This window comes from Podarcis liolepis, assembly GCF_965112155.1.
Source record: "Podarcis liolepis genome assembly, chromosome: 14".
In the NCBI taxonomy this organism is placed as follows: Eukaryota; Metazoa; Chordata; class Lepidosauria; order Squamata; family Lacertidae; genus Podarcis; species Podarcis liolepis.
In genome coordinates this window covers 34,325,512-34,352,091 of record NC_139569.1, presented here as the reverse complement: position 1 = coordinate 34,352,091, position 26,580 = coordinate 34,325,512, and the positions used below count along the sequence as shown (strand labels likewise).

The following is a 26,580-nucleotide window of genomic DNA, read 5'->3' as shown; positions in this document are numbered from 1 at the left end:
GAAATCAAGTTTTCCTCCTAAAGCCATTTCCGACTATAGGGAGGAGAGGGGGTTGCGGTTTAGCCCCTCCTCCCCAAGCGCGGGGGCTAACCTTGGCCCCCGCGAGAGTTGGGGGAATCCCTGGGCGTGCTCGCGACCCCGCCCGCCTATCGGCGGGCCGGGGGGAGGCGTGGCTTAGGGTATTTTAAGCCAGGCACGCCCAGGGTCCGCCCTCTTCACTCCCGACCAGCTGAGAGGTCAGGTCGTCCTTCTCATCGCTGCGACCACGTGGATCAACAGAAAGGGACCTTCTAGCAGGGAAGTGGCTCGTAGCTTTATTCTCGTGCTGTGCGCTCTTCTGCCTGTTGCCCTTGACGTCCCTTGCTCCGGTGTCTCCTCTTTATCCCTGTACGATCCCTTCCTCCTGCCTTCTGCCGCTACCTCCCTTCCTCCCTTCCGTCCGTGATTTCTCCCTTAAAGCTCCTCTGACATGTGTGCGCGCGTTTGATTGGTGTATCGGTTCTCTGTGAGGAGCACCTTGGGTATTGCGAGTGGCAGCCAGCCTTTGCAGGCTTGTTTACTCTTTTAAATACTGCCACGTAAAGCTAGGAAGCAGGGGAACAGATTATAGAGCCTGTTTGAAGGTGTGCGTTACAGCACGTGGGTGTCTCCTTTGTTTTGGTATCAGCTAGCCGGCTCAGTGTATTCAAGCCACCACGTGCGTTTCTGCTGTCCCTATTATTTGCCGTTCCCCTTGCTGAGTGAATTGTTTTTGCAGTCCCTTTGATTCAGTGATCCTGCTTCCCCCCCATTCCCCGTCAGCTTAGTATTTTTTTTTTTTTTTTTTTTTTTTTTTTTAGACATTGTTTTCATTTCCCCCTCCCCTCGCCTAGAGGGAGAGTCGCTTTATTTCCTGTTGCTGCTTAGGGCAAAGGGGGTAAAAGAGCAATAGCAAAGGGCTTTGTCCCACAGCCTTCTCATTTGTAAGAGACAGCGTTTATTCAGGCAAAGTTGCCCTAAAAATCACCAGCTCTCAAAGCTCTCCCTGCCTATTTAAATTGCATGTGGTTGTGGAGTTTTCGTACAAACAGGCTGTTTTGCCCCATGGGGCTTATCTCATTTTAAAATCATTTTGGTCTTAGAAATAGAAATAGTGGGCATTCCCTGCCCCTTCCTTATTCATTTATTTTATTCTGCTCACTTCGTCTGCTGAATCTTATTGCAAGTATCTCATTCTGTTGCCATAGAAGCAGTTGCTGCCTGGGGGGCAGAAGCATAGTAGCTAACGATCGGTAGTTAAGAGCTTTTGTCCCTGAGCCTTCTCCTTTGTAAGAGGCAGCTATACTGTAGCTGCACCCCCAGGGTAATTCTTTGTCCCTAGTTAGCTAGATCGATCAGTATTGTGTCTTTGACTGCCTTTTGTTTGGGGGTCTGAGGGGCAAGTTCTTTGCCTTCCTATTGCCAACTTATTGCAGCTGTTCACTTTATTTCTGTAACTGTTTTACCTCAAGATTGGAGAGTCCCCCTGGTGGTGCAGCAATAAAACTGCTAGCACATTTGCAAAGCTAAGCAGGGTCCGACGTGGTCTCAAATTGGATGGGAGACCAGGTGTTAAAAAGTCAAACATCAGATTGCTAGAAAAAGGTGGAATATATTTCATTTTACTGTTTTACTGCAAAGTATAATATCTGCACATAGTTATTTCTGTGATTTACATTTATAAGTGCGATTTATAAGTTATAACATTTAGGGTTACTATACTAAATATATATATATATATAAAAAATAAAAAATAAAATAAAAATAAAAAAAAAATAAAAAATAAAATAAATAATAATAATAATAATAATAATAATAATAATAATAATATAATAATAATAATAATAATAATAATAATAATAATAATAATAATAAATAAACAAGTTGAAATTGTTTAGAAGTCGGATCCCTTCTCCCAAACTCCTGCCAGTGTAGAACGTACTGAACTTGACAGACTCCCATCTGCGGGAGGCAGTTAGCTAATAATATCCCTGCAGCCACATACACCCTCAGGTTTTGCGGATAGTATCTGATTTGCTTACGCATTCTAAATTTGCTCAGCAGTCATGGATTCCGGAGGAAATCAGCAGTCCACCACTGGCGGCGACCAGCCGGTCCCCTCCACAAGTAATGGGGGCGCGCAGGCTTCAGCCGTACCTTATGATCCTCAATCTTTACAACAGTTTTTCAGGATGTTCGAAACTCTTTATAGGCAATGTAGACCAGGGTCCTCGGCGCTGCCTGCTCTAGAGCCTTCGCAGGACGTAATACCTGATACTCCCCCCTCCAACCAGGGGCTGTCAGGGCCCTCGGCTACAGTGACGGCTGGGGCACAATCGGTCCCACCAGCAGCCGGTGCCCAGGCGACTGCATCGACAGCCGGTGCTCAGCCCGTTGCCGTAGCTAGTGGCCGACCCGGTACGCGGGCGCAGTCCGCCCGCTCTAAAAAAGCAACACAAGCTACCAGTAAAGCCAAGGCCCCAGCAAAGGGCAAAGGTAAGGGGAAGGCACCCAAAAAAGGGAGCGGCAGTAACACCATCTCTCAAGCTATAGGTTTACCAAGTGCCTTTCAGGAGCAGGCGCACAGTTCCACCGAGGACAGCGTGGGTTCTGGTTCCGAAGGGGAACTGGGGGAGAATCAGTCATCTCAGCCATCGGTCGACGCCACTGCCGGTGTGCTACAAGGGGGTAAGAGGAAGTCCAAAAAGAAGCACACGTCGGCCAAGAAGAAGAGGAGCAGGCATTCAGACACCGAGGAGGAGGAATCAGGTACGTCCTCTTCAGATTCTGATTCTGAAGGGCCAATGGATGGCTATTGGGGTATTGGGGAGTCCAATCATGGGATCCCCCTTTGGGCTCATGAGAGGAGGGCCAATTCCCACCGAAAGGTTTTTAACGGGGTTCTGTATTGGAAGGATGGGACATTGGTAGAGGACGTTAAGGTTGCTACCGATCAGCCCACAGACTTCATTCTGGGAAACCACTTGTCACATAGGAAGAGGAATAAGATCCTCAACGGGGATTACGTTGATATGTTTACCCTGCTCCCCCCAACAAAAGTAACAGGAAAAGGTGAGAAAAGACGCTCTTATGGTAGAAGGAAGTATAGAACGCCCAGGGCGGAGCGCACATTCGAGAACTGGCTAGACGGGTACCAGGTTTTCATGGGTGTAGTTTGCGCAGCGTATCCCCACCGCGCCATGGATTTAGTGGCTTACCAGGCTCATGTGAGGCGAGCTCGGGCTCTGGCAGGTGAAAACGCGGCATTAACGTACGACGAGAACTTCCGGAGGAATGCCTCTCTTCACCCCACCGCTCGATGGGACCTCACAGATCCTAACTACTGGGGCTTGGATGTAAACCCCTACATCGAGAAGAAGAGTCAGGAGGCAGCTAAAGCGGGTAAGATTGAGCCAAAGAGGCGTCGACAATGCTGGGAGTTCAACAGGGGCGTGTGCTCTCGCCCCTTTTGTAAGTATCTACATGAATGCGAGCAATGCTGGGGTAATCACCCCGCTTCCGCGTGCTTCAAAAATAAGCCTCAGCCCTTTCGGGGGGGCAGGGGGTACTTCCTTAACAATCCCAGAGGTGCCCCCGGTGCATCCCGTCAAGGTCACACCAATCGCCAGTAACACTGATCTAGGTTTGGCATTCTCCCCTATTCGCCTGCAGCCCCTCAAAGCCCTATTGGAACAATACCCAGATAAAACCGCGGGGAAATACCTCTGGGAGGGGTTTTCTACGAGATTTAGGATCCCGGTGGCTACCCCACCCAACTCCAGGGAGGCGGATAACCAAAAATCTGTTAGGGAACGGCCCGACATAGTCAGAAAGAAAATAGAGAAAGAAATCAGGGCAGGCAGGGTTGCGGGTCCTTTTCTTGAACCGCCTTTTCAGGGGCTTCACCTTTCCCCGCTGGGCATCGTGCCAAAGAAGGCCCCGGGGGAATTCCGCATGATTCACAACCTCTCTTACCCGAGAGGGGGTTCTGTTAATGATGCGATTCCTCAGGAGCTTTGTACAGTGAAATACGCCTCCTTTGATCAGGCTGTAAAAATGATCCGTCGTTTCGGTCAGGGGGCGTTCCTAGCAAAATGCGACATCGAGTCCGCCTTCCGCCTTCTTCCAGTTCACCCAGATGACTTTAAATGGCTGGGCTTTAAATTTGACGGTGCGTATTTCATTGACAAGGCTATGCCCATGGGCTGCTCCGTTGCTTGTGCAGCCTTTGAATCTTTCAGCACATTCCTGGACTGGGCCCTACGCAACAGGACAGGGTCTTTTGGCGTATCACACTATCTTGACGATTTTATTTTGGCCGCAGACAGTAAATTACGGTGCTCCACTATGCTAAAGGCTTTCACATCCCTAGCCGGCGAATTAGGGGTACCCCTAGCCGCCGGCAAGACAGAGGGCCCAGCCACATCCCTAGTCTATCTGGGTATCGAGTTGGACACCGTGGCCCAAACTTCCCGCTTACCCGCTGAAAAATTGGTGGCGCTCAAGACAATCATACAACAGCTCTTGCCTCTAAAGAAAATAACATTGAGACAGATCCAATCCCTGCTAGGCCATTTGAACTTCGCTTGCAGGGTGGTAGCCCCAGGGCGGCCATTTTGCGGCCGTCTGGCTCGATTGGCGGCGGGCCTCAGAGCCCCTCAACACAGGGTGCGCCTCTCCAAGCAGGTAAAAGCTGACCTGGGGGTGTGGTTACAATTCCTAGAGAAGTACAACGGGATTTCATTATGGCAGGATACCCTGCTGCTTAATGCCGACCTCCAAGTTCAATCAGATGCAGCCGGGTCCTCAGGTTTCGGTGTTTATTTTCGCGGACAGTGGTGTGCCAAAAGGTGGCCCGCGGAGTGGCAAGGTCAGCCCATCACCAGGGACCTTACCTTCTTGGAGTTCTTCCCGATTGTCGTAGCGGTGCATTTGTGGGCGGATCAATTTCGTAATCGCAGGGTTTGTTTTAACACCGACAATCAAGCAGTGGTAGCGGTCCTCGCTAGGCAATCTGCACGGTCCACCAGGGTGGGTAATCTATTGCGCGCCTTTGTCCTTCTGTGTTTAGAACAGAATATTTACTTTTCGGCCAAATTCGTGCCTGGCATTAATAATGACATCGCGGACGCTTTATCTCGTTTTCAGATGGAGCGCTTCCGCTCATTAGCGCCAGAAGCGGACCAATCATCGATGCCTTTCCCGGAGCATCTCTGGAGGATTGGGAGCGAGATATAATGAAGGGAGTATTCGGTGCAGTGGCCCCGTCCACAATGAGATCGTATAAGAAGGCTTGGGTCGATTTTTTAAGATTTCGTGCACGCATCCCTGGCTCTAGTAGTCACGCCACTCCCTCAACCAGGGAGGTCCTCCGCTACTTGGCACACATGAGGGAGTTAGGCCGGGCTCCTAAGACACTCAATATTCACTCAGCAGGGATCTCGTACTTTTGTAAAACATTTTTCGAGAAGGACCCCTGCGCAGCCTTCATTGTGCGCAAAACTCTGGAGGGATGGCGTAGGCAGCAACCCCCATGTGCGGACAGGAGGCGGCCTGTAACTTATGAAATTCTGTTTAAGATTCACAAAGTTCTTCGTGAAATTTGCTGGTCAAAGCATGAAGCGCGTTTATTCTCAACAGCGTTTTCCATTGCTTTCTTCGGCGCCCTACGCGTAGGCGAGGTAGTATGTGAAGGGGATGCCAGCCAATCTCAGAGGGGAATTTTGATGAGCGACCTGACCCTGTCTAGAACCGATCTCATAGTGCGGGTGCGGAGCTCAAAGACAGATCAGCAAGGCAAGGGGGCCCTGCTCCGGCTGCCGGCAGCCCACGGGAAGGGCCCTTGTCCGGTTCGGGACACTAGGCGTTTTCTTTACCTAAGGCCTAGCGGCCCTGGTCCGCTGCTGATACATGCGGACGGATCCCGCCTTACTAGACACCAGTTCACTAGGGTTATGCGGTCGGCATTGTCGGCCTGTGGTTTCCCGGCATCAGAATTTGCTGCTCACTCCTTTCGTATTGGCGCAGCCACCACTGCAGTACATATGGGGCTCCCCACGGAGAGGATTAAGGACTTGGGGAGGTGGAAATCTAACGCGTACAAAGCCTATGTGAGAAGCAACTTGTGACTGCGTGTTGCACCCCTGACCTCCGCCCACTGTTCTATTTGCTTTTCAGAACCCACGAGACTGCGCATTTGGTTGGTGGGCCACAGCATCGTGCACTGGGCCAAGTTTCATGCCTTGAGAAATGGTCTGGGCGGCAACCTGAATTTACATCCCAGGGTGGAGCTGGTTTGGATAGCGCGTAGAGGGATGCGCTGGAGTGAATTCAAACCAGCCGTGATGGCCAGGGCTGCGGCCGAGGGTCCGCCTGACGCCCTAGTGATTCAATTGGGAGAAAATGATCTCGCTTATCGCAAGGCGATCGATCTGAGGTGGCACATTTTTGATGATCTGACCGAGTTGGTAATTGCATACCCACATGTCACAATAATTTGGTCCTCGTTGCTTGAGAGGAGGACGTGGAGAGATTGCGTGAGCCCAGTAGGAGTCAACAAGGCGAGAAAGGTTTTAGAACGAGCGGTGGAGCGTAGAGTGGCAGCTCTGGGCGGGTTCGTCATCAGACACCCGGGCATCCAGTTCAGCAACGAGGCCCTCTACAGAAGGGATGGCGTGCATCTGTCAGATGCAGGGAACGACCTATGGTTGGGTGATATCATAGCGGGGATTAGGTCCTGGGTTCAGGGGTTTCCATAGGAGGGCGTAGGAGTTGGTTACAGGTTTGAAGGTATTGGCGGCGAGCTTTGCTCGAGTGGCGGTTAGGCATTGGCTGGGGTTCAATTGTTATGCAAATGGATGGGGGGGAAGGAACGCCATCACCTTCCCCCAGGAAATGGGGTAGTCCGGTACAGGACTCCGAGGGGCGTTGTCTTGTCCGAAACCTACCTAGGTAAGGGCCCCCGGCACGCCCCAAGCGGTGACACCCGTGGGATCCTAGTTGGCGTACTCCAACGGGGGCCTCCCACGGTTAGTGTTAACCCTTCCCGGACATCATGCCGGGTAGCGGATAGGAGCCAATGCCTAGGGCCAATACCTTCAATTCTCTAATCAATAAAGTTGTGGCCATTTCATGCCCATTAAACTTAAACATCGTGTCCTGTGTCTTTCTTTCTGGGGGAGGGGTTTTGACACGCAAAGCCATTTCCGACTATAGGGAGGAGAGGGGGTTGCGGTTTAGCCCCTCCTCCCCAAGCGCGGGGGCTAACCTTGGCCCCCGCGAGAGTTGGGGGAATCCCTGGGCGTGCTCGCGACCCCGCCCGCCTATCGGCGGGCCGGGGGGAGGCGTGGCTTAGGGTATTTTAAGCCAGGCACGCCCAGGGTCCGCCCTCTTCACTCCCGACCAGCTGAGAGGTTTTCCCATCCCACCCACCCTTAGACGCTTAGGTAGCCGTAGGTAGTCATGACCTTGCTATGGACTTCGGTTGGTCGCCGCAAGGGGCCTGGTAGGAATTTTTCCAAGTTGGCGATCTTCCGCCAGTTGGTTTTTTCGCCTACCTCGTAGCAAACCGTCACAACTTTCCCTGTATTGGCGGTTAGGCATTGGCTGGGGTTCAATTGTTATGCAAATGGATGGGGGGGAAGGAACGCCATCACCTTCCCCCAGGAAATGGGGTAGTCCGGTACAGGACTCCGAGGGGCGTTGTCTTGTCCGAAACCTACCTAGGTAAGGGCCCCCGGCACGCCCCAAGCGGTGACACCCGTGGGATCCTAGTTGGCGTACTCCAACGGGGGCCTCCCACGGTTAGTGTTAACCCTTCCCGGACATCATGCCGGGTAGCGGATAGGAGCCAATGCCTAGGGCCAATACCTTCAATTCTCTAATCAATAAAGTTGTGGCCATTTCATGCCCATTAAACTTAAACATCGTGTCCTGTGTCTTTCTTTCTGGGGGAGGGGTTTTGACACGCAATGTCTATTGCTTCCCTCTAAGTGTGCTTCCAATCATAGCCACAGTGGAAGCAGCAAAGTAATGACAAAGTAATTGCATCAGGCACCAGTTACCCAGAAAAAAAGTTGTGTTCTCAAGCATACCTGCAGCTTAGAAAATCCAGTGTGAAATAGCCTCTAAATTGTGAGTTTCAGACTAGGATTTTTTGCCTTCACTAGAGGGCTCTCTCCAGTAAATAAGAATTCCTTCATCATGTAGCAAAAGGGAAATCCCCCTAAAGGTATGAGCTGTAGAAGTACACAAATAAATTCATCAAGGTAAGAGTTGCCAGCAGTCCACCCTGACTGGTTCTTTTGATTTAGGGCCAGCTGACAGAAAAGCAAGGTGAAATAAATAGATTTTTCCTCCACAGCCTTTAAAAAAAAACAGCAACATAAAATCTGATCACATAAGATCAAGGTGGCAACTATCCTCTGGCTCTCCAGATATTGTCGGGCAGCACTTTTCATCTTCCTTGATTATTAGCCATGCTGGCCAGAGTTGGGGTCTTAACAACACCTGGAAGGTGTTAGCTACCCCTGGTCTTAGAATCTCACTACTTCCACTCCCTTACCGCACATGCCTACTTCTGTTGCCCCATGATTCACCCATGGAAATGGCAGGAAATAACTGTATGTTGGCATACTGCCCCTTTCATCACTTAAGTCCCATGATGTTCTGGGTTAAGGGGGCTGCAAACAGATTTAATTTTTTTCCTGGAAGCTAGCAACACAGAAATAAGTGCTAAACTTCCACTGTATTCCACTAGATTTCCAAAAGTGGCTCTTATACCATGCCAAAGCTCAAATATAATGTTGAAATTAACAGGGAAACATCAGGGAAATGGAATAAAGTGCTGTGTGGATGAAGCCTTAATTTAAGTAATTTATCTGGAACTGATATCAGAAAGGAAGAAGTGTCTTTAGAAGAATGGAGGCTGTTTTCCACCGCAGAGGGAATGATTATGCTAAAATATTTCCCTTGGAAGCGGGCTACCCTTTTGCTGCCCCCACCCCAAAGAATAAAATAAACCTCATTTGTGTTGCGTGGGAAGACTGGATGCATTTCAAAGCAATGCAGTTGCTAGTCTTAAGCTATCAGTGTGATTTGGCCCAAACACAATGTCAATCTTTGATTACTTTCAACATCCTCCTTAGAGGCTCTCCCCCATCATATAAACATGGCCATTGTCCCAAAGTCAAGGGGGAACACTCCTTGTGAATGCCTAATTAGTTCCCCATTAGCAGCTCTTACAGAGAGCAGATGCAGATTTCCATCTCCAATGCCATCTGTTGTGCCTTCTCAGTCATTTTGCATGTGAAAGTGTGCTCCTGGTTCTATATTTAATGGCAATGTGCTTGCAGCCATGGAGGCGGAGGAGAAATGCCATTTAAAGTTGGCAACTCAGTGCTTTGTTGTGTCTGCCTTTGTCCCGAGGTGGTGAGGCAGTGGGGTGGAGCTGTCCTCTCAACAACAGCATCACTGCCAGTAACCTGGACAGTGCAGGGGCAAGGCAGCAAGGTCAAGGCTGGGGAGGCCCATTGTGGTACCTCGGGTTAAGTACTTAATTCGTTCCAGAGGTCTGTTCTTAACCTGAAACTGTTCTTAACCTGAAGCACCACTTTAGCTAATGGGGCCTCCTGCTGCCACCGCACCGCTGGAGCACAATTTCTGTTCTCATCCTGAAGCATAGTTCTTAACCTGAGGTACTATTTCTGGGTTAGTGGAGTCTGTAACCTGAAGTGTATGTAACCTGAAGCGTATGTAACCCGAGGTACCACTGTATTTGAATGCTCACAGGATGGTGTTATGAGTTGAAGGGAGGGCAGATCCCCTTAAACTGTTGAATTTAGTAAATATTAGAATTTAGCTAATATCTGGAGCATTAAGAGAAGATGCCAGGTGTAGTGTAAAAATACAGGCTATACCAGTTTTCCTGTTCAGGAGATTGCCTGATAGAAGTGCCATTAAGAAACAAAGAAAGCAGAGTAATGGGCCATTAAGAATGACTGACAAAGCAAATATTGTTGTTCCCCCTGCCCTGAGTAATGGACAGAGACAAAAGAGTTGGGAGGGGCAGGTTGCCAAGGGTACCAGGGGCATGATGTCAGCACAGGGGGAAAGTGTCCTTCTGCATATGGTTTTTGGAAAGAATGAGAAGCAAGTGCGGGGCAGAACTCCATGCGGGCTGCCTGGGAGAGGCTGTACCCAGAGACTGGGAAGCTGGCTTCTACTCTGGACCCGAGCTTGCTGAAGCTATGGGAGAAGCAACAAGAGACAAACTTGGGGCGTACTGTTCTGTATTCCCTCCACCAAGGCTAAGATGCATGTATATGTAAATAAAACCATATATCTTAAAGACACTACGGTCTCCGCTGTGCCTCGTTTTTCTAAAGGAAGACCCCTGGAATCTCTCACCATTCGGCAGAGATTGGAGTGGACCGTAACAATATGCAAGTCAAGGACCTGGATGCCTTTTTGATATCTACTCTCTTTGATGACATCCTGAACAGATTTCATGACAACCCCATCTTGGTGTTCTGCTTCCTGGAATGGGCAGAAACAGAAATGCATCTGGGCTACTTCGAAACACAGCCAACGCAGTTTGACATTCTTTAGCAATATCGTGGAAGAGAATTTCACATTCTGAAAGACATCGCCATGACCATGTGACAACATCTGGAGGGTACCAGGTTGAGGAAGGTCAACTTACCTCAATGGAGGACTCAACCAGGACTGACAAGGTTACTGAAGCAGGCAAAAGCAGTCAGGTTGATGCTCCTTCCAAAAGTGCTCTAATACAGAAGTGGAGAAGCCAGGGCCCTCCAGATAAAAGAAAGTACTTATTTATGTAAAAAGGTAAAGGGACCCCTGAACATTAGGTCCAGTCGTGGCCAACTCTGGGGTTGCAGTGCTCATCTCGCTTTATTGGCCAAGGGAGCCGGCATACAGCTTCCGGGTCATGTGGCCAGCATGACTAAGCCGCTTCTGGCGAATCAGAGCAGCGCACAGAAACGCCGTTTACCTTCCCACCGGAGAGGTACCTATTTATCTATTTGCACTTTGACGTGCTTTCAAACTGCTAGGTTGGCAAGAGGAGGGACCGAGCAATGGGAGCACACCCCATCGCGGGGATTCGAACCACCTACCTTCTGACTGGCAAGTCCTAGGCTCTGTGGTTTAACCCACAGCGCCACCCGCGTCCCTTATTTATTTATGTAGTGCATAGTTAACTTATGGAACTCACTCTCACAGGAGGAAGTGATGGCCACCAACTTGGATGGTTTTAAAATAGGTTTAGACAAATTCATGGAGGAGAAGGCTATAAATGGCTACTCAACCTAATGGCTATGTGATTTCTCAAGTGATGGAAGCAGTATGTCTCTGAATACCCGTTGCTGGAGGCCACAGGAGGGGAGAATGCTCTTGGGCTCAGGTTCTGCTTGAAGGCTTCTCACAGTCATCTGGTTGGCCACTGTGAGAATGGGATGTTGGACTAGATGAGTCACTGGCTTGATTCAACAGGATCTTTTTAAATTGCTGTGGTTTCCAGCTGCCCCCAGTCCCAGCCAGCCTAGCCAATGGTCTGAGATGATTGGAGATGGAGTCCATCCAGCAATATGTAGAGGTCTCCCCCACCTTCTGCAACATATATGGCCACATCATCAGGTGCTCTTGTTGCTGCTCACGATGAGAAGGGATAATTGACATTTCATTTCGCCTAGAAGGAAAACTGACTGGCCCCTAATGCAAGGCAGCTTTTCAAACTGACAAGGCTGCTCCCTTGAGAATTATGCACTCCAAACGCAGTCCTGGGAACAGTTGCAAATAGGCACTCAGGGCAAAATGTCTCATCAGCATCTCCATGCTTCTTAAAATTGCTGTTGGGCAATCTTTTGTCCTAACAGTGCCGCCTGAGGAAGCCATTCGGAGATGGCAAAGAGCAAACAGCTCACGGTTAAGTGAATCTGATGGGCTTTATTACCCTGCGCTCTGTCTTACTGGTGCAAAAAAGGGGCAGTGATGCTGAAGTCCAAGAGCTGCACCAGGGTGTATCTACTCATCATGGGGCAAGAAAGACCCTTCGGAGACAAGGCTCTTTTCTGAAAGGTTTGCAGCTATTTCCTTAGTTGGCTTTCTCTGCAGACAGCCGCTATAAATTTCCCCCTATCCATGGATGTGGATGGCAGGCTGGGTTAGCTAGAGTTTGCTGAGGCAAGAGTTTTGTTTGAGGGGCAGCCCATTGAATCTGCTCTCAGAATTAACAACTGCTGCATTTATGTTCCTCGGTGGATCTTTCCTAGACTGGAGCGGTTGGGCAGAAATTATCTGAAAAGGGGAGGGTAGGCAGCTAATTAACACCATCGTATCTGATATTGCTTTTAGCCATATTTATTACCATTATTATTTCATATTTTGCCACGAGCCACCTTGGAAGGATTTGTAACCTGAAAGGTGAGGTATAAAAATAAACTCCGTCTAATGCTGAAATTGCCGCTGGCTCAGAGTTTGAACTTCTGGCGATGCTAGTAACAGCCCCGAGACCTCAGGGTATAGGGTGGTGTATGAGTTGAATAAATAATAATAATAATAAGAGAAGGAGAGGATCCTAACAATGACATGTCTAGCAACTTACTCTGACAAAATTGTAGTAAGGCGCCCACAGAATAAGGGGACGCGGGTGGCCCTGTGGGTTAAACCACTGAGCCTAGGGCTTGTCGATTGGAAGGTCAGCGGTTCAGATCCCCGCAATGGGGTGAGCTCCCGTTGCTCGGTCCCTGCTCCTGCCAACCTAGTGGTTCGAAAGCACGTCAAAGTGCAAGTAGATAAATAGGTACCGCTCCAGCGGGAAGGTAAACGGCGTTTCCGTGCGCTGCTCTGGTTCGCCAGAAGCAGCTTAGTCATGCTGGCCACATGACCCGGAAGCTGTACGCCGGCTCCCTCGGCCAATAAAGTGAGATGAGCGCCACAACCCCAGAGTCGGCCACGACTGGACCTAATAGTCAGGGGTCCCTTTACCTTTTTTACCCACAGAAATAGAGTGGAAATAGAAGCACTGCAATCTACCAGGGACAAGTGCCAGAAAAATAGGGACTTTTGCCAAGGGCAAAACAAGGATTGTCAGGATATATGACAGTCTGTCAGAGAGACAGTGTAGTATAGTGGCTAGAGCACTGGACTAGGACCTGGGAGACCAGGGTTCAAATCCTCCCTCAGCCATGAAGCACACACTGAATGACATTGGACTGGGGCTGTCTCTCAGCCTAGCCTATATAGTCTAGCCAACTATTTAGAATATTGATTTGTGTTTTAACCTGTTTTTAGTTTATGGTTGATTTTAATTTTTGAATGCTTAAAATTTTTGTTCGTAATATTTTTTTATCTGTAACTTTATTAGTTTAACGTGTGTGTTTAAAAAAAACAATCAAGCAGTGTATTAATTTTATGACATAAATAATAAAATAACCTACCGCACAGTGTTGTTTTGAGGATGAATTGAGGAGTGTGCATACCACATTCAGCTCTTCCGAAGCAAGACAGGATGTAAATGTAACAAATAAACAAATAAATAAAACGTGAGGGGTGGGAAACAGAAGGAAGGGATGAAAAGAGAAAAAAGACAAGTGTAATAAGGGACTGATGCAAGTCGATGCAGTTTCCTAAGTTTAGGGGTTGTTTTGATTGCAGATGGGCACAAATTGACTAAAACTGTTGAATTATGCAATTAAAAACACGCAATTAAAACCTGCTTTTTAAAGGGGATGTTGCCATTTAAATCCCCCGTCTCAAGATAGAAGCCCCTATTTATGTTACCCTCTAACCAGCATTGATAATATTTTATTCTAATTTAGAGGCGCCTGTGCCTTTAATGAGAACAACAACAACAACCAGCCTATGCTGTACTGTACTCCTTTCTTTCCCCCCGCCCCTTTGGAGACTTTCAGACCAATCCTACAGCTCCACCCAAGAATCTTTTCCGCGCCATCTGATTGGTGAATCAAAGCGCTGAGCCACTCGCCTTTTCTCTCCCAGGAGACGCATCGATTGGCGCGGCCGGGTCACTCGTCACAATGCTCCCTCTTCTGATTGGCTGCCTTGCACGTAGGCTGCAACCTCCACCTCCTGTTTGGGGAAACTAGTTACTTTGATCACCCCCCCTCCCCATTACATTGTATCATGTGAATGAGTTACTTTTAAGTGGCGGGGGAGAGGGCATGAGTGCTAATCAGCGGAGGAATCTACTGTGATCCGCGAAGTGAACCATCATCCTGGAGAGATCTTGAAGGTGAGTACTGTACTTTTGATAGGCGCTCTTTTCTGAAGCATCCTTCTTGGGGGCGAAGAGGCGTCACACCGGAGGGAAGAGTCGGTACTGGAGAAGTTAACATACAGAGCGCTGATCTGGATGCAAACGAGATCCAAGTGGGGCCACTGCTGTTACCTCTGAGCAGGTTGCTTTTGAGCCCAGCCTGGACAATCCAGCTCCGACGAGCCCGCGCGAGAGGTCAGGGGTTCGGAGAGAGGGCTCTGCTGGTTGCTGCCTGCCAGGGTTTTGCGAGCAGGGTTTAAGCAATTTGCAAATAATGCTGGAAATAACCAGAAAGGCAGGGAGGGCGAGAAAGAGAGAGAGAGCGCGTTCAGGAGGTGCAAAAACCCTGACTTTGAAAAAACAACCCGCAACGCGTCCAAAATCAGTATTGCTGTCTGAGTTTCAAAACTAGAGGTGGGTTCTATTCTCACCCCCATCCCGATTATTTTATCTTTTGATGCAAAACCTTTTGGCCTGGAAACATTTTTTTTAAATGCATGCTAGCTTAAAAACATTGACATCTTTTTAAATATATAGTCATGGTGTTGGAAGGGAAACGCTTTCTTGCGGATTCGGGTTAAAAAACATGAACTCCTTTGTTTACTACATAGTTATATGATGGCATATGAGGTTAGGATAATACCAGGACAAGCCTACGGTTCGCAGTATGGGATCTGAGCTTTTTTGTTGTTGTTGAATTAACACCCATCTTTTTTCTTGAGCTGGTTGTTTTAAAATAAACTCCGAAAGTCAATGTGGGGTTATTGTGGACGGATGCGTGCTGCATATGAGTGTCTTTTAATGTGTGTCTGTGGTTTTGAGAGAAGGGAGACTTTACAGAACAGCTTTTAGAAGGTGATGTGCACTGCAACATAATTATTTCCAGAACCCTTTCTTGCTCTCTTGAGTGCATTTGAACGCCCAGGGAGACCTTAATTAGGGTCACGGATTGCTGCTTCACTACATTAAATACCTAGCTTCCCTGCTGATGCTGGTATATGACACTCTGGAATGATGTCGTCTTTGTCTGCTGAGCTAAGACACAGCTTTAAAATCCATGATCACCATTCTTTTTTGTTGTCCGAATTCTTCTGATATATACATATACATACATACATATATATATATATATATATATATATAACACACGCATGGAGGTGGGGGAGAAAAGAATATATTGTGTGACCTATATCAGACGATTATATGTGTGAGACTAAGAGACTGCAGGAAGCTTAGCTACTGTAACTGGATGTGTTTGTTCATTAATTTCATATAGCTAGAAATACACTGAAAGTGATATTTGGGTCACCACAGGGTGCTGTTTACTGCAAAAAGCCCCCATTTCCTGCAGTACTTAGCCAAGCCGTTTATAATCTTATTCAGCAGCAAACAATGGATCTTGCTTTGGAGGGCATGCATGCTAGTAAAAAAAGAATGATTGTCTGGAAAGTGACACCCAGAGAACCTTTGTGTATGTGTTGTGTGCCATTGTATGCAGAAGCACCTGATTCAGGCTAATCTAGTTTGAATTGCTTGCTATTTAGGCTATGGTTGTTGTTTTTTTACATACTTCTTCCCTCACATCAGGAATTTTCCTTTATCCCTGCTATCTTGATTTATTTTTCAACAGTGCATATTCCAATATATATATATATTTATGTTAATGAACATGACTAACTTAGGTCTGAAATTTCACTGGTGAATGCCGGCCCCTCCATGAGGCAGATGGAGGCAGCTGCCTCAGGCAGCGGAATCCTAGAGGCCCTTGGGCAGGCAGGCACCCCCTTGATGCCTCTGCAAGAGAAGGGAGGAGAAGAGGCTGTGGTGGCTTTGGGGTCCACTGAGATCTCACAAGAGCAAAATCATGCAGAGGCCTCTGCAGGGCTCTTACATTTTTCACTAGTGGATGTTTCCAAACATTTTTTTTTTTTTAAGGATAGCCTTGTGCACAAGACATTGCAGTAATCCCCTTCTGTCTCCAGCACAGTGCTGCAGCTTGTGTTGGGATGGGCCCAGGTTCAGTTTCTGACACACCCCCAGTTTATAAGAAAGCACCTCTTGCAGAAGAAGTGGCAAAGAAAAGAAAACAAAAACCACATTTGAAACCTTGGAGAATCATTGCCAGTTAATAACCTACAAGTCTTGCTGGATCTGACCAAAGGCCTATCCTGTTTACAGTAGTGTGCCCAACACTGGGGCTTGCTGCTTGCAATCCTGGAGGCAGCCTATAAGCAGTGAGGGCTAGTCCTTTAGCTACCAACCTCAGTCTGCCTCCCTTCCCACTTATCACCAGACTTGGAGATTGCATGAGATGTCAGCTTCTTCCTCCTATTTCTTGCTGTTGTTTAGTCGTGTCCAACTTTTCGTGACCCCATGGACCAGAGCATGCCAGGCACTCCTGTCTTCCACTGCCTCCCGCAGTTTGGTCAAACTCATGTTGGTAGCTTCGAGAACACTGTCCAACCATTTCGTCCTCTGTCGTCCCCTTCTCCTTGTGCCCTCCCAACATCTTTCCCAACATCAGAGTCTTTTCCAGGGAGTCTTCTCTTCTCATGAGGTGGCCAAAGTATTGGAGCCTCCGCTTCAGGATCTGTCCTTTCCTTGAGCACTCAGGGCTGATTTCCTTAAGAATGGAGAGGTTTGATCTTCTTGGAGTCCATGGGACTCTCATGAGTCTCCTCCAGCACCATAATTCAAAAGCATCAATTCTTCGGCGATCAGCCTTCTTTATGGTCCAGCTCTCACTTTCATACATCACTGCTGGGAAAACCATAGCTTTAACTATATGGACCTTTGTCGGCAAGGTGATGTCTCTGCTTTTTAAGATGCTGTCTAGGTATATCATATTAATAGACCACCTTTTCTCCAAGTAGCACAAGGTGGCATACATGAATCTCTTCCTCCTCATTTTCTCCTCATAACATCCCTGTGAGGTAGGGTTAGGTTGAAAGACTGTGACTGACCCAAGGTCACACTGTTAATTTCTTGGCTGAGCAGGAATGGTCCCAGGGTGGTTTACACAATATAGTGGTACCTCTGGATACAAATGAGATCCCATGATGACTTTCTGTGATTTATATCTTATTAGAAGATTTTCATTTATAAAAACATAGTGACCAAAAAGAGGGGGGAAAGTGTGAGAATGAAGAAGGGTGGAAGTCAGTTACATTACCATACATTAGTATAAAGATGTTTATAACTTATTATCTTAATACATTTAATACATATAAATAAACCCCACCTAATATATTCTGTATAAACTCATTCCAAATATCATTATATTTATTTAGTGAAAGTCTGCATCCATAAGCAGTTTGTCCACATGTTGCTAATATTGTCATGTTGTCAAGCCATTGATCATATGTCTATTCGTCCGGTTCATCGGTATCAATCTCCACCATTAGAGCATGTAGATTCCGAAACCTGGGATACTGTGGTCAACAGTATCAAAATCCACCAAGAGATCACAGAGGGTGAGCAGGTTCACACTTCTCCCTCCTCTCTCCTGATAAATGTCATCAACCAGGGTGACCAAGGTAGTTTCAGTGCCATGACCAGACCTGAAGCCAGCCTGGAATGGTTTCACAAACAACACTAATCTGGATAAACGGAACCCATATAGAGAGGGAAACGGGATCATAGTGGCAAATGCCGGCCCCAAACTACACACACTTAGTTGGTCATGGGAACAAACCTTGTGTGTATGGGCTCGGAACATCCAGCCGTAAACTCTGTACATAAGCGCATGTACATTTCATTGTCTCCACACTAAGAGCCAGTGTGTTGTAATGGTGAGGGTTCATGTCCCCACTTGGTCATGAATCTCACTGGCTGAACCTGGGGCAGTCCTCCCCTATCCACCTAATGTACCTCAGAGAATTAACATGAGGATAAAAGGCATGCACTTTGTGGGGCTTCCCTTGGGATTGGTCTGGAAGGTGCAGCTTGGATAGGATGTTGTGGCCAGATTGTCAAGTGGAACACCTGGATGTGCATATTACACCTGCGCTGAAGGAACTGCAGTGGCTGATGATCAGCTAGCAGGCCATGCTTAAGGTACCTGTTATTAACCGATAAAGCCCTCAACAATTCAGGACCAGGTTGCCTGAAAGACTCTTTGCCCCTATATAGACCTGTAAGATCACTTAGATCAGTGTTTCCCAAACTTGGATCATCAATTGTGGTTTTTTTGGATTTCAACTCCCATCATCCCTGGCCACTGGTCCTGCTAGCAAGGGATGATGGGAGTTGTAGTCCAACAACAGCTGGAGACCCAGGTTTGGGAAGCACTGACTTGGATCATCTAGGGAAATTCTACTCCTGGCACAGCACTCTACAGAATATCATAGGGCAGTGACACAGAAATGGGCATTTCCAGCTGTTACCCCTGGTCTGTGGCGTGCCCTTCCCTCTGCCATACATGAGGCAACAACTATTAGCTGTCTTGTGAATGCTTATCTCTTTGTCCAGGCTTTCCATGAAACATAAGATGCTGCTGCTTTGTTGGAGTTTTTTTTGTTGTTGTTCCATTTCTGTTTTAATGACAGTCTTTGCTTTTCTATTGTATACTGCTTAGAGATCTTTAAAAATATTGTAAATGGCTTTGAAAAAAATCAAATAAAATGGGTGTGTTGGCAGAAGGATGGAGAGATATGTATGCTAATAAGCTCATGAGCTGAAAGATGGGATACAAAGGTTGTTGTTGTTTAAAAAAGAAATTGTTATTAGCATGTGTTACTGAAACTGCTGCGTTTTTAACACTTGGCTATAGTTTTTCAGTTATCCGTACAATGATCCTGTAAGGTAGCGAGCATGACGACTCTGAAATCACCGGGGGGGGGGGGGAGGTTGAGTATGAGAGCTGCTATCAATTTCTGGAGGCAGTCGATGGATTCCTGCCTGAGATGAGGTCTGAACCCAGGGCCACCCTGGCTAAAAAGCTCCCTTCTCTCCACCAGTGTGCTTCCTTTGATCTAGTTAAAGCACAAACTGTGAGCCTCATCTCCATAATTCCAAAGCAATTTGCTGGTTCATCAACTTCTTAAGCAACAATCAGAGTCGGGAGCAAGTGGAACAAGATAGACAGGACCAGGTTAAATGTGTGGACAGGCTACAATTAAGGACGTGCCGCAGAACGGTATATACTCTGTGCTTGAAAATCTAGCCTCTGTGCCAAGTTGAGCAAGATTTTGGGCCTAAAATATTTAGTTCTGCAGCCTGAGTACAATGTAGACATGTGTCTCTGTTTTATCCATATCTGTTGTTTTATCTACTAACTTAAAAGAGGTGAATCTTTCCTGTCAGTATTCCTGAAGAAGGCAGCTTGCAGAGAATGTCTGTTGTGTCCTTTTTTTCTAATGGAACAATAAAACTGACTTGTGAAAACTGCAAAAGCTGTAAAACTAAGAGCAACAGAATAAAACCGTATTTTAAAAGGCCTGAGAAAAATAAGGGCACATGATGGCAAAAACACACTACAGAATAGAGAAGGGGACCAAAGCAGCAGCTCCCTGGGAGATGGTGCCACAGCTGAAAAGGCCCAGATCTAAGCATCTGACTAAAATCTGGATGTGCAGGCAAATACACGTGAGAAAGCAACAGTACCTGTGTTTCTGCCTTCCAGGGGAAATGACTTGTTGGAACTATGTACACCTTCAGAATTCTTAGATGACTGGCAGCCCTTGTGATTCATGCATCCCCCTCAATCCTGAGGACTAGCGCCTTGCATTTTATTAAAAACTGAAAATCTTATGGTTCAGAAGGTGCAGCATTGCACATCACACACCAGATTGCCTGCAGGTAGAATACATCATTAGAGACCAGGAGCAGCCAAGAATTTAAGCCTACAAGGAAAAAATCCAGCAGCAAGCAACAGGAGATCTGAGTCGTTGCGGACAATCCCAAGCCAAATAGATGAGGCTTGCATTTATTTAGGTTGCATCTCTCCAACTGTTGCCAGCGATGCTTGGCAATCTGCTGGCCAGATGTACTGTAGGAAAAGGGCAGGTGAATTGGAAGTGCAAATGTTGAAGCTTGTTTATGGAGAGTTGCATTTCTTCCTTTCCCTTGCCAACAGTAAATTAAATTGCTCTGATGCTGCCTAACAGGACCCCGTTCTGCTGGAATGCCTGCTACGAAGCATTTGGGATCAACTTGTTGCATCAGCCCACAACCACCGACTTGACTTTTAACCACAATCACATCAATGCGTCTTTCCTCATCAAGTTTACATCCCCACAGTGACAATTAGCACTAATTCAGCTGGCCAAGGAGCCCTTTCTGCCAATGCTGGGCAGTCCTTTTGCAACTTGTCTGTTTTGCAAACTTGCAGAGGCTTTAAATTCTGATTTGTCGGCCAAAGGCCAGCCCGCCTTTGCCCTTCATTCCAGAGGCGGAGATGGGTGCCTTTGATTTATTAGGCAGGGTGTTCATAAAGGCCAGAGTGAAATAGGGGGAGGGCATGGTGTTGTGGCCTCCTAACCTATGGACCACTAGAGTCATATTGTGGAACAAACTCTTTTCCATTCCAGTGTTAGAAACTCAGCTATATAGGCTAGGCACCAAATGGCTCTTAAAACCAAGGTTACAGTCGCCAAAATTGGGGCAAGATGGCTCTAAAGTCTTATTTTTCAGATGATGGACTGACTCTGATTGATTCTCAATTAATGTTCAGATGACCTTGAACTAGGTTAAGAGCTTTGAGAACTTAAAGAAGAAAAGTCACTTGATCCAGCGAGAGTCCACATATACGGTATATTGGCCTATTCTGACTTCTTTTTCTTAATGGTAGCTGCTCCTGCTCAGGCTGCACAGAAAAAGCAATTTGGCCAGCATGACTAAGCCGCTTCTGGCGAAACCAGAGCAGCGTACGGAAACGTTGTTTACCTTCCCGCTGGAGCGGTACCTATTTATCTACTTGCACTTTGAGGTGCTTTCGAACTGCTAGGTTGGCAAGAGCAGGAACCAAGCAACGGGAGCTCACCCCGTCGCGGGGATTCGAACCGCCGACCTTCCGCTCGGCAAGCCCTAGGCTCTGTGATTGAGACCTGGCGCCTGGCTAATTTTGAACGCTGCCTTTGGCATAGCCTAAGTGCTGTGTGCCGCTCCGATAAAGAGTATCTTTCAACTTCATGCTTTGCCAAGATCTTGTTCACAGCCTCTTGAACCACACAAAAGCAAAGGTACCTATGTACCACTGCAGATATCAGAGAACAGAGAGCAAGGCCTCCATTACTTAGTGGCTGAGCATCTGGTTAGCATGCAAAAGGTCTCAGGTGCAATCCCCAGAATCTCTAGGAAGAGCAGGAAAAGACTCCTGTTTGAAAACTGCTGGCAGTCAGTTTGAAGAGCCGCTGACTGTGGAATATACAGGTTTGAGGTGGATCAATGATGTGAATTGGTATAAGGCTGCTTCCTGTGTTTCTAAGCTTTTGAGATCCGGAACTCTTCGTCAGCAGGGGGGTTAAGGGAAGCAGAAGGTGGGGAGACACTCATTGGTGTTAAAGCGATTGGCCTTAAGGCAGAGTGTGGGAAGAAGTAGCAGGCTTACTAGAATAGGCCAGCCTTTCCTAGGCTGGGGACTTCCAGCTGTTTTAGACAACATTTCCCATCAGCCTCTGCAAGCACAGCTTCATGTTAGCATTGTAGCTCAGTGTCCAAACATCTGCTCTGCATGAAGAAGGTCCCAGGTCCAATTCCTAGACCTGGACCTATTAAAATCTCCTTGTCTAAAACCCTGGAAAGCCACTACCTATCATTGGGAACAGGACTGAGTGAGATGGACCAATAGCCAGGCTTTGTGCTGGATGAAGAAATAAACAACATCTGATGCCTTAGTTTTGAAAACAAAATCCAGCAGTTATCTTAGATCTGTCTCCAGTCTTGAACACGAAACAAAGAGGTTCATTGCGCTAGAGAACAGCAGTTAAAAGAAACCTGGTGATTATTATATTAGCAAAACTAGAGTTTAAATACATACTTTCGAAATAGATATTCCTGGCTATTTCAGGGCATTGGCCAGACAGGACTTAGGCATTGTTAATGCCTCCGAAAAAACAATGGCAATTTGCAACGCTCAGTAAGCTGAAGGCATCAAAGCGTTGGAGCTGCATTGCAGCAAGACTTCAGCGCAATGTTCCTGACTTTGAATCAACAATAGAGCAAACTTTGAAAAGAAAGTCCCTAGAGGTACAAATACATGCCTCATTTGCACACACACATGAAAAAGCATTTCTGCTTACAGAATTGAGGTTTCCCTCTTTGCTTCCACCGTCTCCCAGCTCTAATGATAATAGTAGTGTGGTTGTATTTGATAAATGAAGTCAAATCTAATGGGTAATGTTTTATCTTTGGGGACAAGCTTGCTTCTGAGAGTCGAGACACAAGCTTGTCGGGTTGGAAGCTTGCATGGTTCAACGTATGTTGGAAAAGCAAGACAGATCATTTTGGGCTTAACTAATGTACAAGTTACCTTCAAAAAGATTTCCCCTCCCTGAGGATCCCCAGCGGCGCAGATCTCTTCTAAAGAGTTTTGAATGTGCTCACCCAACTATTGTTTCCATTTCCAGAGGGGTATTATTACTTGTGTTTCAGTGCAACGGACAAAGGGTATTTTGGCACCTTAGATAGGGGGACATTTATTATGGTGCAAGGTTTCATGGACTGTACTTCATCAGATCCACTTGCATCTAGTGAATTGGACTCTAGTCCGTAACCCGTGGAAGCTTAACGTGCCAGAAAATTCTTTCTTATAGTTCCCATGACTCTCAGGCTGGGGACGGTTCTCCAAATGTGGCCCCCTGGTGTCTCTCTGTCCATTGGGACTCTCCCAAGGACACACCCCTTTCTTTCCAGGCCCCCTCTTTCAGCAGCTTTGCTTCCTTGGGTGCTTTTTCCTGTCTGGAAGTATTCTGAGATTATGGTAGCACTTTTTCTTTCTTTCTTGCCTGGATAGAGAGAAATGTGTACAGCAACCTCAGATTTTTGCATGGTTGGAATGTAACCTAGTACACAAAGGCAAGAGTTCCATCCATTGCTTCATGTGCTTTTACCTCTGTTCCTGCCCAGCAGTGGCCCCTGGAAGGTTGCCCATGAGGCAGTGTGGCCCTCTTGCTGAAACAGCTTTCTCACCCCTGCACTAAAATGCACCATCTATTTTGTATCCCTGGGGTTCCTGCAGCAACTGCAGTCTCTAAAATGTTTCTAAGCCTACCTAAATCTTTTTAAAATAAATTTTATTTTAAAAAGATTTTTACATTATTCTTTGCATTACACCACAAACAATCCCAGTATCTTTATGGGGATTCTTCTAAACCCCGGACTTTCCCCCACTCCTGTCCCTGGTTTTCAATATTTATCTCTTCTCGTTTCTGCGTCTAAATACCTTTATACAAACTATTAATTTTCCTTGTTGATGTCCTTTATCAAATTATATTACAAGTGCTAATCCAATCCTGCTAACGTTTTTAGGTGCTTACAGTGTTCCTTCATGTATTCTACAAAAATAATCCATTCCCTTTTAGATTTCTTGTCCTCTTGGTATCTGATCTTCCCGGTCAGTCTCGTCATTTCAGCATAGTCCATCAATTTCCATAGCCCTTCTTCTTTTGATGGGGTTCTTTCTTCTTTCCATAAAGGTAAAGGTAAAGGTACCCCTGACCATTAGGTCCAATCGTGGACGACTCTGGGGTTGTGGCGCTCATCTCGCTTTATTGGCCGAGGGAGCCGGCGTACAGCTTCCGGGTCATGTGGCCAGCATGACTAAGCCACTTCTGGCAAACCAGAGCAGCGCACAGAGACACCGTTTACCTTCCCGCCGGAGCGGTACCTATTTATCTACTTGCATTTTGACATGCTTTCGAACTGCTAGTTTGGCAGGAGCAGGGACCGAGCAACAGGAGCTCACCCCACTGCGGGGATTCGAACCGCCGACCTTCTGATCGGCAAGCCCTAGGCTCTGTAGTTTAAGCCAGGGCACCACCCACGTCCCTTAATCTTGGTTCCACAAGGCTACCTAGAAGATCATTGCTTTGGCTGCAGTCCTTAAAGAGCTTAACAAAGTGCATTTATTTGAGCCCAAGGAAGCTGCTCAGACTGAAGGCGAGGTTGGCTACACCCAAACTTGTGCTGCTTAAAATATAAATGGGGGAACACCCTTTGCTGCTAAGGGTAAGCCAGGACGGCCTTTTCGTAAGGCATTGGCCAAGGGAGCGCCACCCTCTCTTCTCCGGTTGTCTTGCATTAGCCTTGTGGAACTGAGGACATTGCCTACCTAAAATTAATTGGCAGCCCCCGCCTATAAAGGTACAATATCTTTTCTTGTAAATGGGATGGGATGCTTCTTTCAAAACCATTTTTGGCAGCTTCTGGGAGTTTTGCCACCACTAGTTCCCTCTTTTCGTGCTAAGTATAAGTTGCTATTTTTACTCCTCCCTTTCTAAATGTTTACTGGGAGGGTGTAATTAGCAACAAACATCTGTTTAGGCCCAACCAGCTGCAGTGGCCCGTGGGGAAATGTGTTGCTGCAAGAAAGGCCTGGAGGAAGATGATTTGGTTTCTGACTTCAGGAAGATTCCCTCCTTAAAGGCTCTGGTCCTCTGTGGGATGGAGCAAGTGGGAATGTCCAGCTGGAGGCTGGGTGTATCAATGACCATTGGATGTCCCAGAGGTGCCGATTGTTCTTATGCTCCATTATAAAGACATAGGTTTATAGGTTTATATCGAGAGATTTACTCCTACTCCTCAAAATGATCATGGCACTTCCACAGCATGGATGGGGGAGAAATTCCATTCATGTTTGAAGGAAAATTTGACCTAATCCACACTTTCTGAAACAGTATGTGAACTGAAACAGGGCTGTCTTTTGAAATTTGCAGGTCTCTGACCTTTTCAGTGCCAATCTCCAGCCAAGTAAAGTGTACAAAAATATACACTAGTGTATAAAAGTGCAGTATATTAGAGGAAATTGCATACAAACATGTGTATATTAGGAGAAATTAAAATGATTATGAATTTTTGGAAGTTCTTTTTTTAAAAAAATCTCATATGGATATGGAGAATTGAATTTAAGATACGGAAAAATGAGAAACTGAAATCAACATCTTTGCCTAACCCTATTTCACCCTACCCACAAAACTGAAATTGGGCACACATGAAGCTCAGAATGCCCTGATTTCCAGGAAAGTCTAAATGGGTTGATATATGTATAACACCAGCACCCTTAAAAATGAAGAACATGTGGCACACCAGAGAGCTGGTGTAGCACGATGGCCAAAAGACTGAGCTGTGGATCAGGAAGACCCTACTTTGAATTCTGCCTCTGCCATGAGCTCACTAGGAATCCTTAGGCAAGCCTATTCCTCTCAGCCTCTGGCCTCCCATTTGCTAACTAGGGATGCTGAGAGTTGTCCAAAACATCTGTAAGGCCCTTGGTTATCGTAAGGCAAGGTTGGGGAGCCTCTTCCACCTCAAGGGTCACATTCCGTTCTGCGGCAGCCTTCCAGGGACCACATGAGTGGTGAGAGGGGCCAGAGGCAAAAGAGGGTGGAGCAATTGATACAAATATGACCTTTGCCCAACAGCAGTGATGGCAAACCTTTTAGAGACCGAGTGCCCAAACTGCAACCCCAAACCCACTTATTTATCACAAAGTGCCAACAAGGCAATTTAACCTGAATTGGTGCATAATCTGCAGTAGCTGACACTACTCTGACTCCTAAGGTAAAGGTAAAGGTACCCCTGCCCCTCCGGGCCAGTCTTGACAGACTCTAGGGTTGTGCACTCATCTCACTCTAGAGGCCGGGAGCCAGCGCTGTCCGCAGACACTTCCGGGTCACGCGGCTAGCGTGACGAAGCTGCTCCGGCGAACCGGCACCAGAGCAGCACACGGAACACCGTTTACCTTCCCGCTAGAAAGCGGTACCTATTTATCTACTTGCACTTAATTGTGCTTTCGAACTGCTAGGTGGGCAGGAGCTGGGAACGAACGACGGGAGCTCACCCCGCCGCAGGGATTCGAACCACCGACCATGCGATCGGCAAGTCCTAGGCGCTGAGGTTTTACCCACAGCGCCACCCGCGTCCCTCACTCTGACTCCTACTTCGCCCTTAAGAAAGAAGTACCTGGTTACCATATTGCATTGCATTGTATCTGGGGAATTTGTGTGAAGTCTAGGCAAGCTCTGTCAGTGTTTGCACTGAAAGAGAAGATGCATATAGATCTTTTTGCCGTTCATTAACCCAACAATTGCCCATTCTCAACACCG

General features: G+C 47.0%; 2 protein-coding genes across 3 annotated transcripts in view; both read left to right on the top strand.

Moving 5' to 3' along the window:
• Nucleotides 1-1,853: 1,853 nt before the first annotated feature.
• Nucleotides 1,854-7,941, top strand: LOC310693769 (uncharacterized protein). The gene is made up of 2 exons (XM_083476133.1): nt 1,854-2,787; nt 3,352-7,941. Exons 1-2 carry the CDS (start codon nt 2,085-2,087, stop codon nt 3,648-3,650), a joined length of 1,002 nt encoding a protein of 333 aa, XP_083332259.1. The 5' UTR covers nt 1,854-2,084; the 3' UTR covers nt 3,651-7,941.
• Nucleotides 7,942-14,105: 6,164 nt separating this feature from the next.
• The window catches only part of KLHL25 (kelch like family member 25), a 35,475-nt gene continuing 23,000 nt past the window's right edge, over nt 14,106-26,580 (top strand). For both annotated transcript variants that reach the window (XR_014519052.1, XM_083475102.1), the window contains exon 1: nt 14,106-14,293. The gene's annotated coding sequence lies outside the window, so the exon portion shown is untranslated. The remainder of the gene's footprint in view (nt 14,294-26,580) is intronic.